The sequence below is a fragment of the Macrobrachium rosenbergii genome, chromosome 28 (assembly GCF_040412425.1).
Source record: "Macrobrachium rosenbergii isolate ZJJX-2024 chromosome 28, ASM4041242v1, whole genome shotgun sequence".
NCBI classification, from domain to species: domain Eukaryota; kingdom Metazoa; phylum Arthropoda; class Malacostraca; order Decapoda; family Palaemonidae; genus Macrobrachium; species Macrobrachium rosenbergii.
In genome coordinates this window covers 33,071,681-33,091,358 of record NC_089768.1, presented here as the reverse complement: position 1 = coordinate 33,091,358, position 19,678 = coordinate 33,071,681, and the positions used below count along the sequence as shown (strand labels likewise).

The 19,678-nt window shown below is 37.8% G+C and overlaps 1 protein-coding gene across 1 annotated transcript; it reads right to left on the bottom strand.

Moving 5' to 3' along the window:
• Nucleotides 1–9,916: 9,916 nt before the first annotated feature.
• On the bottom strand, nt 9,917–18,160 carry LOC136854222 (uncharacterized). The gene is made up of 4 exons (XM_067130559.1): nt 18,002–18,160; nt 15,475–15,715; nt 13,594–13,732; nt 9,917–10,263 (listed from the first exon to the last, which is right to left on the bottom strand). The coding sequence occupies exons 1-4, from the start codon at nt 18,091–18,093 to the stop codon at nt 10,202–10,204; spliced, it is 534 nt and encodes a 177-aa protein (XP_066986660.1). The 5' UTR covers nt 18,094–18,160; the 3' UTR covers nt 9,917–10,201.
• Between the last annotated feature and the right edge of the window lie 1,518 nt (nt 18,161–19,678).

Below are 19,678 nucleotides of genomic sequence, written 5' to 3'. Positions count from 1 at the left end.
CATATTCCATTTATTTAAGCAATAATTTTTTGCAAGTTATAAGGAACAAAGTCCCCTACATCAGGTTGTATGCTCCACCTAATTTTAGGTTAGGTTCAACTGTGTTAGGTTAGGATATGTGCCTTGAACTGGCATTGCTGCACTTTTTTTATATGGCTAAGGGTTGGTCCATGTGGGCCTTAGCTCTCCTGGTAAGTTAGGGCACCATACTTTTGAGGCAAGGTCAGGGAGAGGCCAAAGATTCTAGATCCTACAGGTAGGAGTATATTTTGGTGTCAAGTTTTTACCGCAATATTTTCTATGGTTTTATCCTCGTGGTGGCACACTTGGATTATATATTTCAAACTGCTTTTCTTGGGCTTTAAGCCTATTTATCTGTTATGTCTGTATTATTAACCCATCGTTTTTAATTTCCTATGGCTCTCAAATAACCATTTTTCCACTGTGATATCATAATTGTAACGGATACTAGAGAAGGAAAATCAAATATAGGGTATTATTTCACAAGATGTCTAAAATTCCTTACATCATTTTAAAGCTGTCTTTTGTTATCTCACTAACTGCAAAAATCTTTTTTCCTATGTCATTTACCTTGCAGGTGTACAATAAGATTTCCATGATGCTGATCAAATACTGTACTATTCAACAACTACAATTTTCAGGATGTGTAATCTAGAAGTTCTGCTCTTCGACTAATGTCTTCATAAATTATGGCATTTCGAATTGGTAATAACAATTGGTTTTGGGAATATTTTTTACAGCAATCATACCATCCACCTGATGCATGCACAACTTGGAAAAACCCTGATTGATCATATCAAAATCAACCTGCCAATGGCATCTTTGAGCAATGGGTATTCATCATTAGACCACTAAGAGATCACCCTGTAGTTTTCTTTGTTTTTTGAATAACATTCAAAGCCTGGAATTCAAATGTAAACACTGCATTTCACCCAACTGTGATTTGCCTTATTTTCTTCTACGTGACAAGTAATCATATATATTGATGAAATTCATACTGACAACATGACCTAGTTATATCACCTGGCCCTCCTGACAAGTTTGGGACATAGTGCCATACACAAGACAATGATGGATTATGGATAACCTGTGATGCAAAGACACTAAGACTGATTAGGGAGAACATGGCTACCTGTGATACTGGATTCCGCTGACCTCTCAGGGAAGAAACAGCAACCTCTAACAGGTTAGGGACATGCTGCCCTGTGATACACAGCTCTTACAACATGTTAGGAACACAGTTCCCCTTGGATGGGTTAGGCTACGTAGGGTTTGGTTAGGCTGCAGCCCTCCTCGTCCCTCATTTTTGTAACTCACCAAAATAATTGCATACCAAAGTTTCTCAGAACAATTAAACTTGATTATTGCAATTTTCCCACCTAAGTAATCATAACGCTAAAACTGTAAATATGGTTTAATGGTTCAAATCACGTCAAAAACAATCAAATAAACCACGCTTTAGTCTGAAAGGGAACTATGGGTTAATCATAAAGTTTAACAAAATGAGTTTCAAGACCCAATGTTAGCCTAGGCCTAGTCCTGTAAAAATAACAAATCTGAGATTTAAAGCATCCGGGGAAATGTAACTTTAACGTCTCGACTTTAGGAAGATATTAATGCTAGGCTATTGCCGGAAAAATACTAATTAACATAACGTAAAAATGATCGTGAGGGTATTCGGCTAGTAAGCAACATTTTCTCAGGCTAGGCCTATGCCTAAGGTAGGCCTAGACCATGACTAGTTTTACGTATACAAAACCTCTAACTTGAATGTCACAGTGAAAAGTAATAATCAGGCAGTAATAAAGAAACGTGAAAAAACATAGAAATAGCTGAACAACTGTAAATGAGACCTATAAGATGAATAAATGTGTTTTTAATCCCATCCATTTTTCTCTCCCTGACATAAAAGAAAATTCAACTATAGGCCTAAATACTCACTCGGCTGAGATCCTGGGGAAATTCTTATGTAATTACAGAACAAATTGCGATACAATGTCATTTCGAAAGTAAAATAACACGAAAGTCGCCACTAAAGCAGGATTTTCTACACCAAAACACGGATAAATAAACAACTTTCCGGAACAGGCAACACCAATTCAGATTCTGAGACATTTGTGTGATTTTGAAAATGAAGGAACTTTTACATTTCCTAGTATTGTATATAAATGCAATTAACTGTTCAAAGATAGCCAGATATTTTATTTTTAAAAAATACGATACTAAGCTAACTCATTTCTGCGTCTGCATTATTTTTAACACTGATTAGCTAAAATAAAGTAGTTTTAGTTTAACATCGAATGCTCGTTTGTCGCATAGACCCGTAGACCATGGCATGGTAAATCCCTAAAAAAAAAATAATCAGTTTTCAAAGGTTTTCTTCGTAGATTAATGGAGGCTTTTTAAACTGTCATTACTTACAGCTGGCTTCTTTTCTGGTCCCAATGAAACCCGCAAATTAATCTCTCTCTCTCTCTCTCTCTCTCTCTCTCTCTCTCTCTCTCTCTCTCTCTCTCTCTCACACACATACATACATACATACAAATAAACGCGTGCAATATATGCACGAACACGCACTCGGATGTATTCAGTTTTAGTAATTTGTAGGACTGCGTGAGAATATTGTCTTAATTTCGTATTCCCTTGACGACTGTTCTCCGTTTAAGCAGGTGTTCTTCTATTAATCTTTTTTTATAATGAATCTCTCTCTCTCTCTCTCGGTCCAATTAAACATTTAAAAAAATGTATGCGTACTAAAAGTACATCACTGTCAAACTACCTCATAAACGTAATCAATGACAAGGCTTCACCTGTATCTACGCTCATCTTATAAACGTCATTACGGTTCCAGCAAACGCACAAGCATTGGTCATACGTACATTGGTCCAGCACTGGACTTCCTGACTTTCATGTAGATAATGCGATAATGAATGATGCACAGCATTGGGCTCATAAAGGAATTCCAATGCATGACAGTTTTGGGTACCTATTAAAATGACAATAAAATCCACAATTATGTTTTATGCATTAAATATCTATATATAACACAGGTAAGAGAATAAAAAAAACGAAAGCCTTTGGCAGTTTGTTCAATGGTCTTCGACACCTGAAAGAACCCACTGGACGAACTATTAGAAACTTCTGTTATTTTTCCTTTTACCGGTATTATATAGTTACACACATTAAACATTATTTTTATAGTTACATGCATAAAACATTATCGTATAGTTTATTTTCAAATTTAGCTACAACAGGGTGATGTACCATAGATATAATACATTTCTTTCATATATTTTTGCTGGCAAAAATTTTACCCTTATTTATCTGTATATTGCAACATCTAAATTCATTTTGATCAAAATACAGTTCCATAGGGTGATGGTGACAAGTATTAAGTAGTTATTGTACTAAAATATTTTAAATATAATTGAAACACTTTTATACAAACAAATATCAATAAATAGGAAAAATCAATACTTTGTTAAAAGTTGTCCTTATTTTCCCAGGGGAATTGGACTGATGCTAATACTTTAGGCCTACTGTGATCAGTATTGTGGCTGCCATGTAAACAAACAGCATTTTAAATAAAAGCACTGACACTCATAAAAAAAACTAGATTTCTTTATACTGGTTTAAATCAAAACAGTTACAATTCAATTTTTATTCAAAGGCAAAAAAAAAGCTTCAAAAAAACAATTAACCTATTAAGTAACAAAACAATTAACTTCCCTACAGTTGCAGTAACTATCTAATATGCTTTGTTCATTAGTGTTCCTTCAGGACCAATATCATATATACTTGTGCATATACACTTATTTTGCTAGCCACAATCACCCTTCAACATAATTATATTCAATAGCTCACGAAACAATCACTGCATTCTCCACATCTCACTGCATACTACGTAAACTCTCCTTGATTGTGTAATATATAATTTCTATGCAGAATATTTTACAAAACTTGGTGATTTGTAAGCATTTATGACATCAACCTTCAGGTAATATATAAGTTCTTAAATACATTTCACCTATATGAAACCTATATAAAACACCAAAAATGCCACGTCTCGAAAAGTATGAATTATTTAAAAGGTTATCTTCCCATAAGGTATGGGTGTCATACAGCCACGACGCACCTCTGCCGTGAGCCAAACTCGGAAAGGAAGCCGTCGAACAACTCCAGTGTACGTTAAAGCAGACATTGACCCGGAACTCGCAGCCCAAGGGTCAGGTAAAGCATATGAGATGACTTCAGGACATCACATTCATGAAAGGTTCTGCGAAAATAATAGGCGCCTATCTCACGAAGGTGTCGTGGTTATACCAGACTTTTTAAAAGCTCCTCGCTCTCTACGGGGATACTGTCGGATATGATATATGTCCACATGCGAATTTTATTACAGTTTACCGCGTTGACAGAATAACTAACATTTAAATCTGTTTCATAACTTGTGTTAGAACTTAGATATCATTACTGTCATTATTCCCGTCTGAACAAGTCGTACTACTTCAAGAAGTTGCCCAAAATCGCAAGACTTATTAAGATTTCAAATCGAAAAGATGTGCAATCTGTTAACTTAGATAATAAAAACATATATGCATAATGTCCACACGTTCATGTATTGTGACACCTGTGATCCTGGGAAACGAAATTCACACATCACGAAGCTGCATTCCAGAAGACAAAGAAAGCATTGCTGCATTATCTTTTCGAAGAGAACGTGGCATACAGCAAAGCTCAACAGGAAGCAATTAAAATAAAAAAAAAAACAAGAAAGAAAAACCACAGGGGAAAAGAAAACCAAAGATCTAATGCGCGGTTCAGAAAGAAACCATCTGCCGTAATAACTTCTGCAGGATTTTCTCACGAACTGTTGACTTTTGAGGCAAACTTCGGGCGGGAAAAACTAGTGAGTCTATGTATTCGCAGATCGCACGGCTCCTGTTCTATGTGAAAAGCGGTTGCTCTAATGACAATGAAACATGCAATACAGTTTCTCCCTCGAGAGATCTTCTGTTAACAATAAGGTGATATGATCACCTGTTGTGGCACTAAAATTGAGAGAGAGAGAGAGAGAGAGAGAGAATATGCTCTCGAATTCTGTTTTATTTACTTACTAGCTAACCAATCCGGCACTGCCCGGGATGAGTCTGAATGACAACCGATAAACTCTCTCTCTCTCTCTCTCTCTCTCTCTCTCTCTCTCTCTCTCTCTCTCTCTCTCTCTCTCTCTTTCTCTCTCTCTCTCTCTCTCTCTCTCTCTCTCTCTCTCTCTCTCTCTCTCTCTCTCTCTCTCTCTCTCTCCAACGCTCCCCTTTCGCAGCCCCCACCCCGTTTGGTGACATTGATGTCTTACCCCTACAGTGAGGTTATAGAATGGACAAGGCAACGTCGTATACATATAATGATTTCATTTCTTACTATCACTTATTTGAATGTCCTGTCTCTGTGTGATATATTCTTTTCAAACCTGACCAACAGCTCTGACGTTACTACTTTTGCTTTAAGTGTTCTTTCTCACTCCAAGATATTGTTCATTTTCTGGTTGCTGTTTCCTTGAGCAGAGAACCAGTCCTTTTTTTCAGGTGCCCGCTTGACATCGCGGCTGGTCTACAGTGACTAAGCCGGCCCTAGGCTAATAATGAGAATTTAGAGAATTCGACAACATTTTATCGCCCATCTTTCAATTCACAAAAATGTACAGCAAATGGTATTATGTTAGTTTTTAATATACAGAAGAACATATGAACACCCTCAGCCTTGAATCTGTGAAGCTATCCCGTGCACTAGTATCCAAAGACACTGGAGCTTTGTAATTTAAGGACATCAGTGTTTGAGAAGTACAAGTAACTGTCAGTATGTATATCTATCTATCTATCTATCTATCTATCTATTATATATATATATATATATATATATATATATATATATATATATATATATATATATATATATATATATTGTGTGAGTGTGTGTGTGTTTAATATCAGAACGAAGCACTGATTACAGAATTATCTATTTACCTATAAGAGAGAAAACGACGACAGCTCCAGGAACCCTGTCGAAGAAGCTGAATACGGAAGACGCTTGACCTTCCAACGTCCTGTGAGAATTAATGCAAGGGACTCACGAAGGAGACTTAGCTGTTTGGCGGTGGTCGTGGCTAAACAGAGGCTAGCTAACGTCCGAAGAATGGCTTGCGGGGCTCCTTATGGCTTCTCTTAGCGGTCAGCGCGAGAACACAGTATCCTTTGGTACGTCCCTTCAGCCTAATACGCACTACGTTTCCTAAATCGGGGCGATGAATACGTAAACACCAGTTTATCTATTCGTACCTACTCAGACTGACTTCTTTTTATATTTGTGTATTGTTACAGGAAACCTCTACAGCTGCCGGTAAGACTAGGAGATGAAAATATAGTCATGAGTCATAACGGAATGTGGAATCTTTCATATTAAAGAACTGAACGGCATTTTCATCGAAATAGATGGAAGGAAATAGCGTATCTTGTAGTTTAAACCATGGGCCTTGGTATAAAGACTCCATTGATGAACTTTAAAAAAAAAAAAAACTAAAACCAGAATATGCAAATGAATGAAACAAGCTGGGGGAAAGAGTAAGTCTAAAAACGAATGAACACCAAGTGCAGTAAGGGAATTATTAGCACTTGTTGACCATTCTCAAATCATTGTGACGTGGAGAAGAAAAATGGGAAGTTTGAATCCAGTAATTTTCTTCTAAATGTTAATGTTAGCTCATCCATAAATACATACATATTAAATTGACATAACTCATTTGCAGTGAAAATATATCTTCTTTTGTGGAAGATAACTTTGGAAAGATGCTTTGTACTTTCCCTGTTCATCATCTATCTGATACATCTTACAAAAATCTTGTGCAGCAATTTTTACTTTATCAATGGCAGTGTTTCACGAAGGCTCACCATAAACATGTCAGTTAGAACTATAAACTTCGGCAGCATTACTCGATTCTATTTTGTATTTTCTTTCTACCTCTCCTGTACAGAAATTATTCAGCCCTTTGCAGTTAGAACATTTTCAATTTTCATATTTTTCTTCAACCAAAAATTTCGTTTATATACTTTTTTATTGGTTTTCTTTTTTGAAAGAGGCTGGAGACTTCACTTGTAAGTTCCCACAGTACTCAAACCTACGCACATTAAAATACCTCATTTATAATCATATTTAATAATTCCACGCCAGACCGATTAATCTTTCTTAATTCTTCTCCTTATGAACATCTCCAGCATAAATTGGCAAGATGTTCCGGATGAACATTATCACATATTCCAGAACATATCCTGGCTGGAGAACCCGAAGAATAAATTAAGAAGAAGAGATCAAACTCGCGTACTCGTTCATAGCCACATTTAGTATGTCGAGATAATAACCTGTAGGTTTTTAAAACAGGTCAGGAATTCAGGAGTAGTAACTCGTTGACTGGGTTAGAAATGAAGACTTGTAGGTAAATTTGATGAAGAGTGTAGAGGTGGAAAAGCATGTTTAATGGGATTACATTACCTGTATAATTACCGCACAAAGAAAAGAGAGAGAGAGAGAGAGATTCTGGTCTGGTGCCTTGATTTGCAGTCACTTTGAAGGTTCCATGAGCTCAAGAGGTCAAAGTTCAGAATACAGTACTTCTAATTATGTCCAAATTCATGTCTGTGAAAAGCCTGATGCCAATAGACAAATTTGGAACATTGCTGTGGTAGGTGACATCAGATTCTATCAAATATTAGCACTGTGTTGACATCGTTTTAAGACAGTGTCACTGTACATCCTGAGGAATGGGTAACTTGGCTACTTGAATATAAATCTAGGGGCATGTGGTAGAATCTGCATTCTCCCTTCATTGTGAAGAATGCTTGCGCACTCGAACTGATGTCTTTCCTGTTAAGAAATGGAGAAAGGACGAAGATGAAGACTTCCGTCATAGTCAGGTCACCACTTAAATATTTTCCTTCCTATCACAGTCCCAATAAAGGCACCTGTCAAGTAATAGTTATGGACAAATGTATTTTATGCCTTTTCAAGAAAATTTGCTGGCTTCTAAATACTAGGGTCTGGAGTGTTGCAACCCAACTATGCGGGGTTTGAGTCATTCTCTCGTCACATTCTTATAAGGAGTTTGCCCATGTACATTCTTTTCTTCAAGCATGTTACTGACATTTCTTGGTGTGGTACAGTCATTGTTTAATTTTGTGCAAACAAGTTCAAAATCATTTTTGAAACCATATGTTACTTAAGATACTTCATGAGGAGTGTCCTAAATTCTTCTCCGTGAGAAAAAGGAGGACCATAACCAACATACGCTGTTAAAAAATCATCTGCAAAACCACATTTTAATGTTATCCTGATTCTTCTCAGTACAGTAATTGAATGCATTGGGTAATGGGATGGGAATGGAATGGAATATAGAAATTAGACCAAAGGCCAAGCACTGGGACCTATAAAGTCATTCAGAGCTGATAGGGAAATTAAGAGTAGAAAGGTACGAAAGGCGTAACAGGAGGTAAACCTCACAGTTGCACTATGAAACAATCGTTAGGAGAGGGTGGATAGCAAGATGGTAGAAAGTATGAATGGAGGTACAGTAAAAGGCATGAAAGGGGTTGCAGCTAAGGACTGAAGGGAAGCTGCAAAGAACCTTAAGTAACACCTACAGTGCACCGCGTGAGGTGCACTGAAGGCACTTACACCAACCCCCCATGGGATTGATGGGATGGGCTACTCAGTGCTCTTATAGAGATTAAAACTAAAAAGTAAATTTAACGAGTCTAAAATCCCATTACCGGTCATCTGTAGGGTTTGTTTCTGAACAAGTGAAAACTGGAGCAAGGTAAAGTTAAAGAAGTAGGACAACTAGGTAGGAAGAGGAAATTGTGGTAAATAAGAACGATAGCTTGGACAAAGTTCCAGGAATGACAGTATTTAGGGATACAATCATCAAACCCAGCAGGATAAGGACTGACAATGTCCACAAAACAAACGTGATAAGAGGTTCTGTGCTATGATGCTGCCTGAGAAGTGTATGGACTTAATTCACCTCTGTGGTAACAGTCATCAAAGCACAGAACAGAAATTTGAGAGATGGAGATTTTTAGGTTTTAGAGAAGAGGATCATGATTATCAGTCACAGGATTGCCCATAATTCACACTTGCTGAGAAGGGAGACCAAAGGCATGGGTAACTCAGGCATGAATGTGATAACCCAGCCACTAACACGAATTGCTTAAAGCTTTTGTCACTACGATGTGAAAAACTTATGACCAACAAAATTTACAGTATCTTAGAAGCAAGTCTTGTAGTTTATTCTGAGTAAACTCTCCGAGACACATTTCGAGGAGCCTGTGCAACCAAAACATTAATAGAAAGAACATGTCAAGTTTGAAATTCATGGAATAAAATATATTTATTTAATGTGAGAGAAAACAGAAAATGATGTGTGATTTTTGGAGGCAGCAAGTCTGACAAAATTACACAACACCCATTCAGATTTTCTTTCAAGATTACAGACTGAAAGAGAAAGACCAACTTGAAAGTGACTAGGAAACAAGAAAGCTTTTAATTAGCAATATTAAAAGCTGAAATAAATTTACATGGAGGTCAAAAGCCATGAACTGGAAGGATAGCCTCTCATTAAATATTCAGTTAGTTCTCAATGTCTATTTTTTTAATGCCTATTCATCTGCACCTGATGATTTTCTTTTACATCAACCACATCCCCACACATTGCAGAATTAAAGAAATATTATAAATTCAGCCTTCAACACTTTGCACCTCCTCTGAGGAAATTTCTGTAATGGTTTATATATTGATCAGAGGAGGGATATAAGTAGACAATCCACAATTGAAGGAAGAATACAACGACTTTCCATAAAAACTAGTTTATTTTATACAAAACAATCAATATAACAAGAGACTTTATACACAGGCTGCAACTCTACATATATTAAAATACAGAAGGCAGAATCGACTTACCAAATATATAAATACAGTACATGTATTACAGTATATCCTTTATTTTATGCGACCACTAAATTTCACTGACTGCCCTACATTAATAAAAAATCAACAATAAAACAACCATTCTTACTGCCAGAGTTACAAAAGAACTTACTCATTAGATTCCCTCACTTTCCCATCTTTAGAACCTCTATTCCTTTACAAGGTCTTCTAGTAGAGACATTTGGGCTTTAAGCTCCTCCATTTTTAAACCTGCAAATATCAACAATAAAGGATTACATACAAAAGTAGAATACTGTACTGAAATGCTTTAAAATGTAACCTGACTTAAAACTATCCAGTGAGCAACATAGAGACTGAACATGGCACACCAAATTAAATTTAACACTATGCTAAACCACTTCTATAACTTGCAAATTTAAGATATCAATGACTCAGCTAAGCAGATTCAGTATTTTTGTATTAAGAAAAGGACATAAATACAGACCATTATTTTTTATATGTTCAATAACATACACTTATTCAAACAGAACACCATTTTTTTGTTCTAATATGTTCCATAACACACATTCATTAATCTTCAGTTGTCTGGCAAGGCAGACCGGAGAGTACTCGAAATTAACAGGAACAGTTAAGAAAGACAATACAGTATTACTGTACAGTATTTAGATTCCAACTGTCTTGTCATTTTCAGCTAAAAATAGCAAATGAGGTAGCCCATTGATGATATTTGTCTTAATCCCCTGCTCATACCTTTTACTTACCATACATTTTCAAAGTTAGATGTGAGACATAAAACTATCTTAATACCTGGATCTGTATACAAAGTATAAAGCATTGCACATTCAAATGATGAATAGCAACTAAGTTCAGCAATGACTGACAATTACAAAGCTTTTGGCTACACGCACTCAGTGTGGAATTGATTTCAACTGGGTTTGTGTCATACATAAATGCATTCTGAATACACTCACAGCCACAAGGAAACGTGAACAATGAATGTGATAACATATTCACTATAAACCTTTAATCTGAGTTATGGATAAAAAAAAAAGAGCTCAACAACATGTAAGCCTTTTAATTAGAAATACAGTCACCCCATACCAACATCTGTGGATATTACAGCATTCACGAAGAACCAGTTTCTCTAAGGAAAACGCGTAGCCAAGAATAAACTCCAAGGAGAGTTCAAAGACTGAAATACCACAGTCAACTGACAACTGTGGTAAAAATGAAACTACACCAGATTACTCCAGGTTGTAAAAAATCAAGTCAAATGAAGCACAGTGAGACTTACCTATCACAACACAAAATGCTGTGAGCTAGTTTAATGATTATGATGGAATATAAGTCAATTAAAAAATAAAAACACTGAAATTGAAACATGAAAAAGTAGATGAAAGACAGGATACAAGAGGAATGGGGGATCCACATACAGTACACAGACTTGGCTTGTGGAAGCCGTGTTGTGGCTGACCCGAGCACGGGCTGCTTCCATGCCTTGGATGTCCAGGGGACCTGAGACAAGGGTTCCCTGTCTGGGGACAAGGGAGAGCCATCGAGAAATCCCAAGGCTTCTTCCATGGAAGAAGACATGCTGGTCGAGAGAAGCAGCCTTTTCCTTCCTCGGGTCTGTCCACATAATGGTATCCTTGGAAGGAGAACAGGAGGAGGCAAAGGCAGGTGGCGAAGAAGACACTGACGACGACGACGAAGGCGAGTGGGGTCTCTTCTTCAACATCCTCTTGCGGTCAAGCTTGTATCCCTTCATCAATTCATCCAGGAGATCATTGGCGTTGGGAGACATCGGGGAGAACGTAGTAGTCGATGGGATCGGATGCAATCAAGGAAGCCGTGACCGTAGTCGTGGTTCCCTTAGACCCCCGTAACTGAGACCGTAGTTCCAGTTACTGAAACAGTAGAGGCAGGAGGCAAATTGGAGGCACTAAGGTACGCAATTAAACTCCACACTGAGGGTTCCCTGGGAAGACCTAGGGAGGGCCAAAGGTCCCTAAGTTCTTGGAACGTCTTCCCAATCTCCCCCAGACCTGCAACAGATGGGTTAGTAAGGACTGCCTCCCTTTGCCCTGGGAGGATTGCTCTACCCCCCAACCAAACGGAGGAAGTCCTAGAGAGATCGTGATCGGTCCCACCCTCCCACATGAACTACCCATTGCTGCAGCAACAAGGGAATGCAGAGGAGTGACTTCTCCCCTAGAAGAGGTAGCAGCAATGGGGAGTTGCATGGGAAGAAACAAGGGGCTACCTGGCGTCCTCAGACCCTCCGAGGACGGGTGGGCAGCCCTCCTGTATTTCCTCTTCCCAGCAAACCACATCCACTGCTCCAGGGACCAATCACGACACTCAATACAATGATCAGTAATAGAACACACATGTTTGTGACATTTTGTACATAGGTGTGAGGGTCTACCTAGATGGATGAGAGGAAACAGTTACACCGCCACTTTCCCAACACCAGGGCAAAGACAGGGTTAAGGCTTAAATGACTCTTGGGTTTGCATAATTTGCAAAAGATAAAGCCAAGAAAATTAGAACAGATATAAGCACTATAACACAAGGCACAACATAACAGGAAAAACCAGGAATGAAGCACAGGAGAACAGCCGGCAAACATTCGGGCAGAGGAAGGCGAGGAATGCGTTCGCTCTGGATGAAGGCTCTAAGGCAAGTGGATGCGTAACTCAGTGAAGGGAGGTGGTGGGGATAACCCTCACCCCTTACACCAGTAGTTCAACTACCAAACAACCTTGTGTAAAACAACCTGCTCCAGCTTGCGCTATTCCTATGTAGAGACCGATGGTTTGTATTCGTATAAGAATAACTGCCAATTGCAGTAAGGCTCCATTTGTAGGCTATCTATATATTTTCAGACAGGAGTAACATGCAAAGGTGATAGACCTATTCAGCACAGTGCACACAGAGTATAGTCTTGTAAAGTCTCTAATTACATTTGCAGTGCCATCAAACATCAAACTGAAACATGACAAGACCTACTGATGTCTATCAAGGAACATTCAAGTTCTACAAGTTGAGCATGGCAGCAAAGAAAAAACTATGGCTATGATGCCACCGACAGCTAAAGCAGCAGCTCTGCATATTTCAGTCTTGCTAAATACAACCAAGGAAAACTTCATACTTTGAATTAGGTTAGTACATGTTTTACTACAACCCCTGTGGCTGAGAAAATCCTGTAGAATATGTAAGTATATATCACTGTTTATGTTGCCAACACATGAGGGCTACCCATGAAAAATAAAACACCATACAATTTTTATCATCATTCACTATCAAAACAGTATAGAGATATACAGTCAAAAGCACAAACTACACAGTACTACTGTGTACAGCTCAGTAACTTCTCACTTTTATGGGTGGAAGGGAGTACATCAGAATCAATAGGTACCCACTTTTGTACCACACCAGCACTTTTAAGACAACTAAACAGTCTACAAACTTTCAAATTAGTGACTGACAATGCATATGTAAATTATGAGGGCTTGCATTTATGTCATGTAAGAACATGATTTGATTTAAACATAGGTATGAACATAAAATATTTACCTATGGATTGGATTACAGTTCTTTTCTGCTTCTCATTCAGCCGTGACAATAAATCAGTGTAGTCATCAAGAGTTTCTTTTACCTGTGCTTGGGTGTCTAGTACATCCTCGGAAAAATAAACAGTTCCCAATGACGACCTCTGTGGAAATCCAAAATAATTTTACAATACAGTATTGCACTAGAAACTGATTATTGTACTTAGGCTAGAGCTTAAAGAACACCTTTAATTACATGGCTTTGAAATAATATAGACACCACCCTACTTACAAATGGGTTATGTTCCAGATTGCCATTTGTATGCTGAATTGTTTGTAAGTTGGTTACTCTACTCTTCATGTATCTCTGAATGTTTGTTATCTCTGAATGTTTGTAAATTGAATGTTTGTAAGTAGGGTGGTGTCTGTACTTGCAACTTCCTCCAGGATACACCTTAAGTGTATCCTAGAGGATACACCATACAAAATATACAGAAAAAAATTAAAACAGCACTTTAAAGCTGTTTACAGCTACCTTAAGCCTTTCATAGCATCAGCACATAGTGTCCAATGTGACTTTTATATCTTTATGAATACTGTACATATTTAGAAAAGAAATCTCACAGGAGAACAACACAGAACACACACACACACACACAAAGACACTAATCTAATAACTGTAAAAGGCTGCACAATTTAAAATGTTTTATCCTGACAAAACATGATTAAAGAAATCAAGGACTGAGGAAAAAAGAGGTCTTTTGCTCACTAATGATAATTAACAAATGTCTTTTCACCAGTTCTGGTAAGGCATATTGCAATGTCAGAGGTATTTAACAAGTGTATTAGTGGATCAAAACAGATGGAAGAATCATAGCTCTCATTCTGTAGTGCTTTAGCTTTTGTTTGTCAAATGATCTGGTTCTTTTTATCCTTTTTTCGTCACTTCACCTTCTGTTATTTGTCATGTTTCTGCTTACCTGATTTTATATACTGCTGGCAGTTTTGTGTTCTGTGAAGACTTCTTAGTTCTTATAAGAAATGGGTGCAATGGTTACAGTTTTCAATTGCATATGCAGCTTGTTTGTACTGTATTACCCTGTTCTTTCACAGGGCAACTATCATTTAATGTATGAAATGTATGGACTAATTTCATGTCGGCAAAATCATCAAGACTTTTAGCAAAGAGTACTTGTTTGTTTGTACAGTATAAGCATAATTAAAGTGATGCACTATGTGTTTTTAACAGCACACTTATTTTACAAGAGCATGAAACGTAATTCCTGTAGCTAACAACAGGAAGTAAAAATAGTTGCTGGGGTACTTAGACCCCATCCAGTGCTCATCTTTGGTTAAATTTGAATGTACTGCAACGGTCTCTTTCCCACACAGTGGCAACATTTATAACATCTTTTTTACTGGTTGTCAACCTAATGACAAACTAACAAAACCACCATCCAATAAGAAGGATAGCTGCAGACCCACATTCAGTGCTACAATGTCTAAAAAAAACTTTATAAATAAGTTGCACCTACTGGCTATACAACATGAAACATCAAAGTGTTTAACAAATACAATATAGTAACCCTAATCAATGCTAACTGATTATTCACTGCATGATAAATACATGACATGATAGTGTTGATGTAAATAACTTTTAAAACTCAAAGTTGGATGAAATGGAAGAAAAGGAAGAGCATTTGTAACACTCTTTTTTTAAACTGTAAACTGAAGAATACGCAAGCATGCATATTACCTCTTAGTGTTAATGCCACTTTTATTGCTGTAAGTGGAAAATCAGCAATGAAGTTTCCTTTTGTGTCTAATGACCATTATGGTACAATAAAATACAAGCTTCATTAATATGAAAAACACATAAAATAACCCAGAATACAAGAAAACTTACTGCATCATTCATTAACTCCATAGCTTCTGCAAATTTCTCAGATATATCATCAACAGCCCTTTTAACTTCCTTTTCTGTCATTTCACTACCAGTGACAGACGAATACATAGAATTTCCAATGCTCGCAACATCAGGGTACTGCATCAATGTTAGTGCACTTGATGTGGTCTGTGGTGTGACTGGCAATGACATCTTCTTTTGAAGGTTATACTTCCCAATACTACAGCAGGCTCCAAAATGTCTGGGGGGAAAAATAATCTGTTATACACAAATACTTTATACCATTATGGTACATTCATAATCCATTATACAGTATCATGCTCTTACAATTTATTATTATTATTATTCAGTAGATGAAACCTATTTGACTTGAAATTCAAGCTTCCAAAGAATACAGTGTTCATTAGGAAGAAGTAAGAGGAAGTAAATAGACAAAAATTTATTAAAATGTAAGAGGAATAGTATTAGAGTAGTAAGACATTGCATTTTCGCTTGAAGTTCCAACTGCACAACATCCTCTGGGAGGCTGTTCCGCAGTCCAAAGGTGTGAGGAATAAAGGACCTCTGGAACTAAGAAGTTCAACAGCGAGGTACATTTACTGCATGTTGGTGCTGCTGCTGTGCAACAAATCTAGTTGCTCTTGGCAAATAAAGGGGATCAGGGATCAATTGTGAATGTGAAAGATCTCTGATGAAATACAACTTATGAAAAAGTGACAAACAAGAGACCATCTGACGATGGTCCAAGTCATAACTGATGCTACTGGGAAACTGAAACCTATCACCACGAACCATTCTATTTAAAAGAGATAAATCTCTGGCAGAAGCAGACATCCACACTGGAGAACAGTATTCCAGTAAAGGAAGTACAAATGACCTAAAACAGGTTGCACTGATTTTATCAATGTTATAAATACACGAGGCCTTACGAACAATACCTAACTTTCTTGTGGCATTTGCTGAAACTTTCATTAGAGGTTTCTCAAAAGTTACATGCGAGTCAAAAGTTACACCTAGAATAGTTAAAGTTTCAGACTCATTCAGCAAAATTCCATCCACCTGAAGGGGAGGATGGGGTGGGAAATCTGCACTAGATCTGCTAATCAATAGTGTTTTCGTTTTGCTAGATTTCAGCCTCATACCCCACCAGCTACACCACTCCCTGATCTGGTCCATGTCCCAATTTTATGCAAAGTATGATTAAAATATAACTAAATTGGGTTACAGTTCATCAAGTTCTAGACAGGATACAGCCACTGTAACTGATTCCGTCACTATAAGTTAAAGTCTTAGGTAGTGAAATGAAATGTGTTTACATTAGATTCTTTGGTACTTAATGGGGGGAGGGTACCACTTAACAGTGTCCCTTGTACAGCACACTGTCGACAGTACTAAAAGTTCCATGTGTCATCCCTTTGGCTTAAACTGCATTGCTTCCTGCCTTTTACTTATCACTTGTTCCTTTTTGCTTTCTTCCTATTCATCTGTTTAGCGTTGAATCATCCAAAGTCAATGTTCTTTAGACTAGTGTCTTCTACAACTCTGAAGTAACTTTTTAACATTAGCCTCTAATTACAAAGACTTCATAATGTATCTTCTACTATAACTGTAGGTAAAGAGTGAAGGAAAGGAAGATTAAAAAGCAGTTCCCTCCCAGGCTAGATGGGATGCTGAACCCTAGGTTAGGTTAGATTTTAGGATGTAGCCCTTAAATCGTTTCTGCCTATTTTGGATAAGATTAAGGAAGATAAGACCCTGTGCCAAATGTTAAGTCAGGTTAGGCCTATTTTGAGTCGGGTCAGGCTAGGCTAGGATGTAGTTTCTATTTTTGTTAGCATTCCCAAAATTCATAATTTTTCAAATGATCTTCCTGTGCTTCAAAGTGTATTTCATAATGGCTGCTGACCCTAGTTTATTGTTTGTTTTTAACAAGCTGCCTCAAACACAGCTAAGTGCCAAATGTATGGATGAACGGCACAGAATAGGGCAATCTTGCAGTTTAGAGGTCCAAATTCGCTGCTCCCTTGTGTGCGTTTGTTTAAGTTTCCTTTCCTATTTTCAATTTCTTCTTTTGACTGATCTGCAAACAGATGTATATTTGCTATTAAATGAGCTGTTTATCTGCTTACAGAAGCAAGGATCGTAAAAAAAAAAAAAAAAATGAAGGAATAAGGCTCTGCAAACAGTGTAGAGTCCATAACTGTGTTAGTGGAGTGGCGCTTAGGAACCAGGAACCAGGTAGGAACCTAGCACAGGCTCTTGCTCTTCAACAGCCACTTTTTGATATATCTGAAAAAATGAACAGTTTATCTGATTGCAGAAGCAGAGTTACGATTTCCTCAAATTTCTATGATATTTCGTGGACTAAGTTAGACAATATCAACCAGATATTAACTGACAATAAGAAAATACTACCGTGGCAGCCTGTTAGGCTTGGCATAAGTCTTAGCCTCTTAGGGAAGACTATGACTTTCACTTGCCGAGACTACGGCAGGTCTAAATGACAAAAACCAAAATGACACCTTGCCTAATTTGTCCGACATAGCGTTGACTTTTAACTCGCAGCAAATGCACATTTCTTATCATCGGAAACGCTTGTTGCACTGACGTGGTGATCATCCTGTAATAATGTTGTTAAACACGGTTACAAAATGTCAACATACAACTAAAACTCTTCTTCTTGGTTTAGTGGTTATGCCAAAGTTCGGATTTTTCCGGCATAGGCCCTATAATTGTCCCAAAATGTGTAGTAGTTTATACACCAATCAGTATCATTTCCCTTTGTCCTTCCTGAATAGAATATTGATTTAGAGTTTCTTGTTCGTAGATATATAATCATTCATTAGTTCCTCATTGCCCCTGCAACAGTTTTGCAAGCTTCATACAATGAAGCTCATTTTCATTGTTTGTAGTCTGCCAAGACGATACGTTCTAGTTTCTACCTAATGAATATATGGTATGTCTAATTTCTGCTACTTTTATTGCTTAGCCTTTCTGCTATCTTTATTACCTAGTCTCTCACTTGCAACCTCTTTAGTTGAGTTGTTTACTTCAATCACCTTGTTGCTTTGTATTCACCCAATGATGTCCTCTGCATTCAGATACATCTTTTTCTTTCGACCTTATTAGTCCCACCGTAAAGCAGGGTCGGCCGCTCGAGTCAACTTTCTCCATCTGTTTCTATCCCTTGCATCTTCTTCTCCCAGTCCCACCTCACCCATATACTTCCTCACCACATCCATCCATCTGATCCGCTGACGCCCCACACTCCTCCTCCCCATCACTGGCATGTTCTTAGCTCTCTTGATTGGTTCCACCCCCTCTCTTCTTATTACATGGCCATAGTATCTCAGTCGAGCTTCCCTAGCCTTCTTTACATTACATATACCACACATTCTTGACTCTCCCTTCTTTTCAGTAGTGATATTCCAGCAATCCGTCTCACCATCCTCACCTCGGTTCTTTCCAACAGTCCCTCCTCTTTTCTCTCAAGTGCCCAAGTTTCTGCCCCATATAATAGTACAGGCCTGATGACTGTCTTATAAATCTTCATTTTGAGTCTTAATAGGATTTTCTTGTCTAAAACAACTCCTGTTACTTCCCTTCATTTTCGCCCGGCTTCTTTCACTCTCTGTCTCACTGCTTTCTCAGTACCTCCCTCCTCTGTTATTATTGATCCCAAGTAGTTACACTCATTGCTCTGTTTTAGCACTGTACCATCTTCCACTTGCATTTTTTCTTCTTCGTGTCCTTCTTTACTACTAATCATTAGCTCTGTCTTTCCAATGTTCACTTTCAATCCTTTCTTTTCTTGGGCTCCTTTCCATGCTAAAAACCTTTCTTGCAGTTCTGTGTCTGCTATAATGACTAAATCATCAGCAAACATCAGTGCCCACAGTTCGTTGCTCCTTAGTTCCGATGTCAAAGTGTCTGTAACGACGAGAAACAAGAATGGACTCAGAGCCGATCCCTGGTGGAGGTCAACCTCCACAGGGAACGCCTCACTCTCCCCATATTTTGTCTATACGGTGGTTCTTGCCCCTCATATATCATCTTCACTAACCTTACCAATTTCTCCGGTACTCCTCTCTTTCTCAAACACCAATAAACTGGTTTTCTTGGTAGGCTACCCTGTCATACGCCTTTTCAAGATCTACAAAACACATGTAAACTTTCCTGTTTCCTTCTAAATACTTCTCTTGGA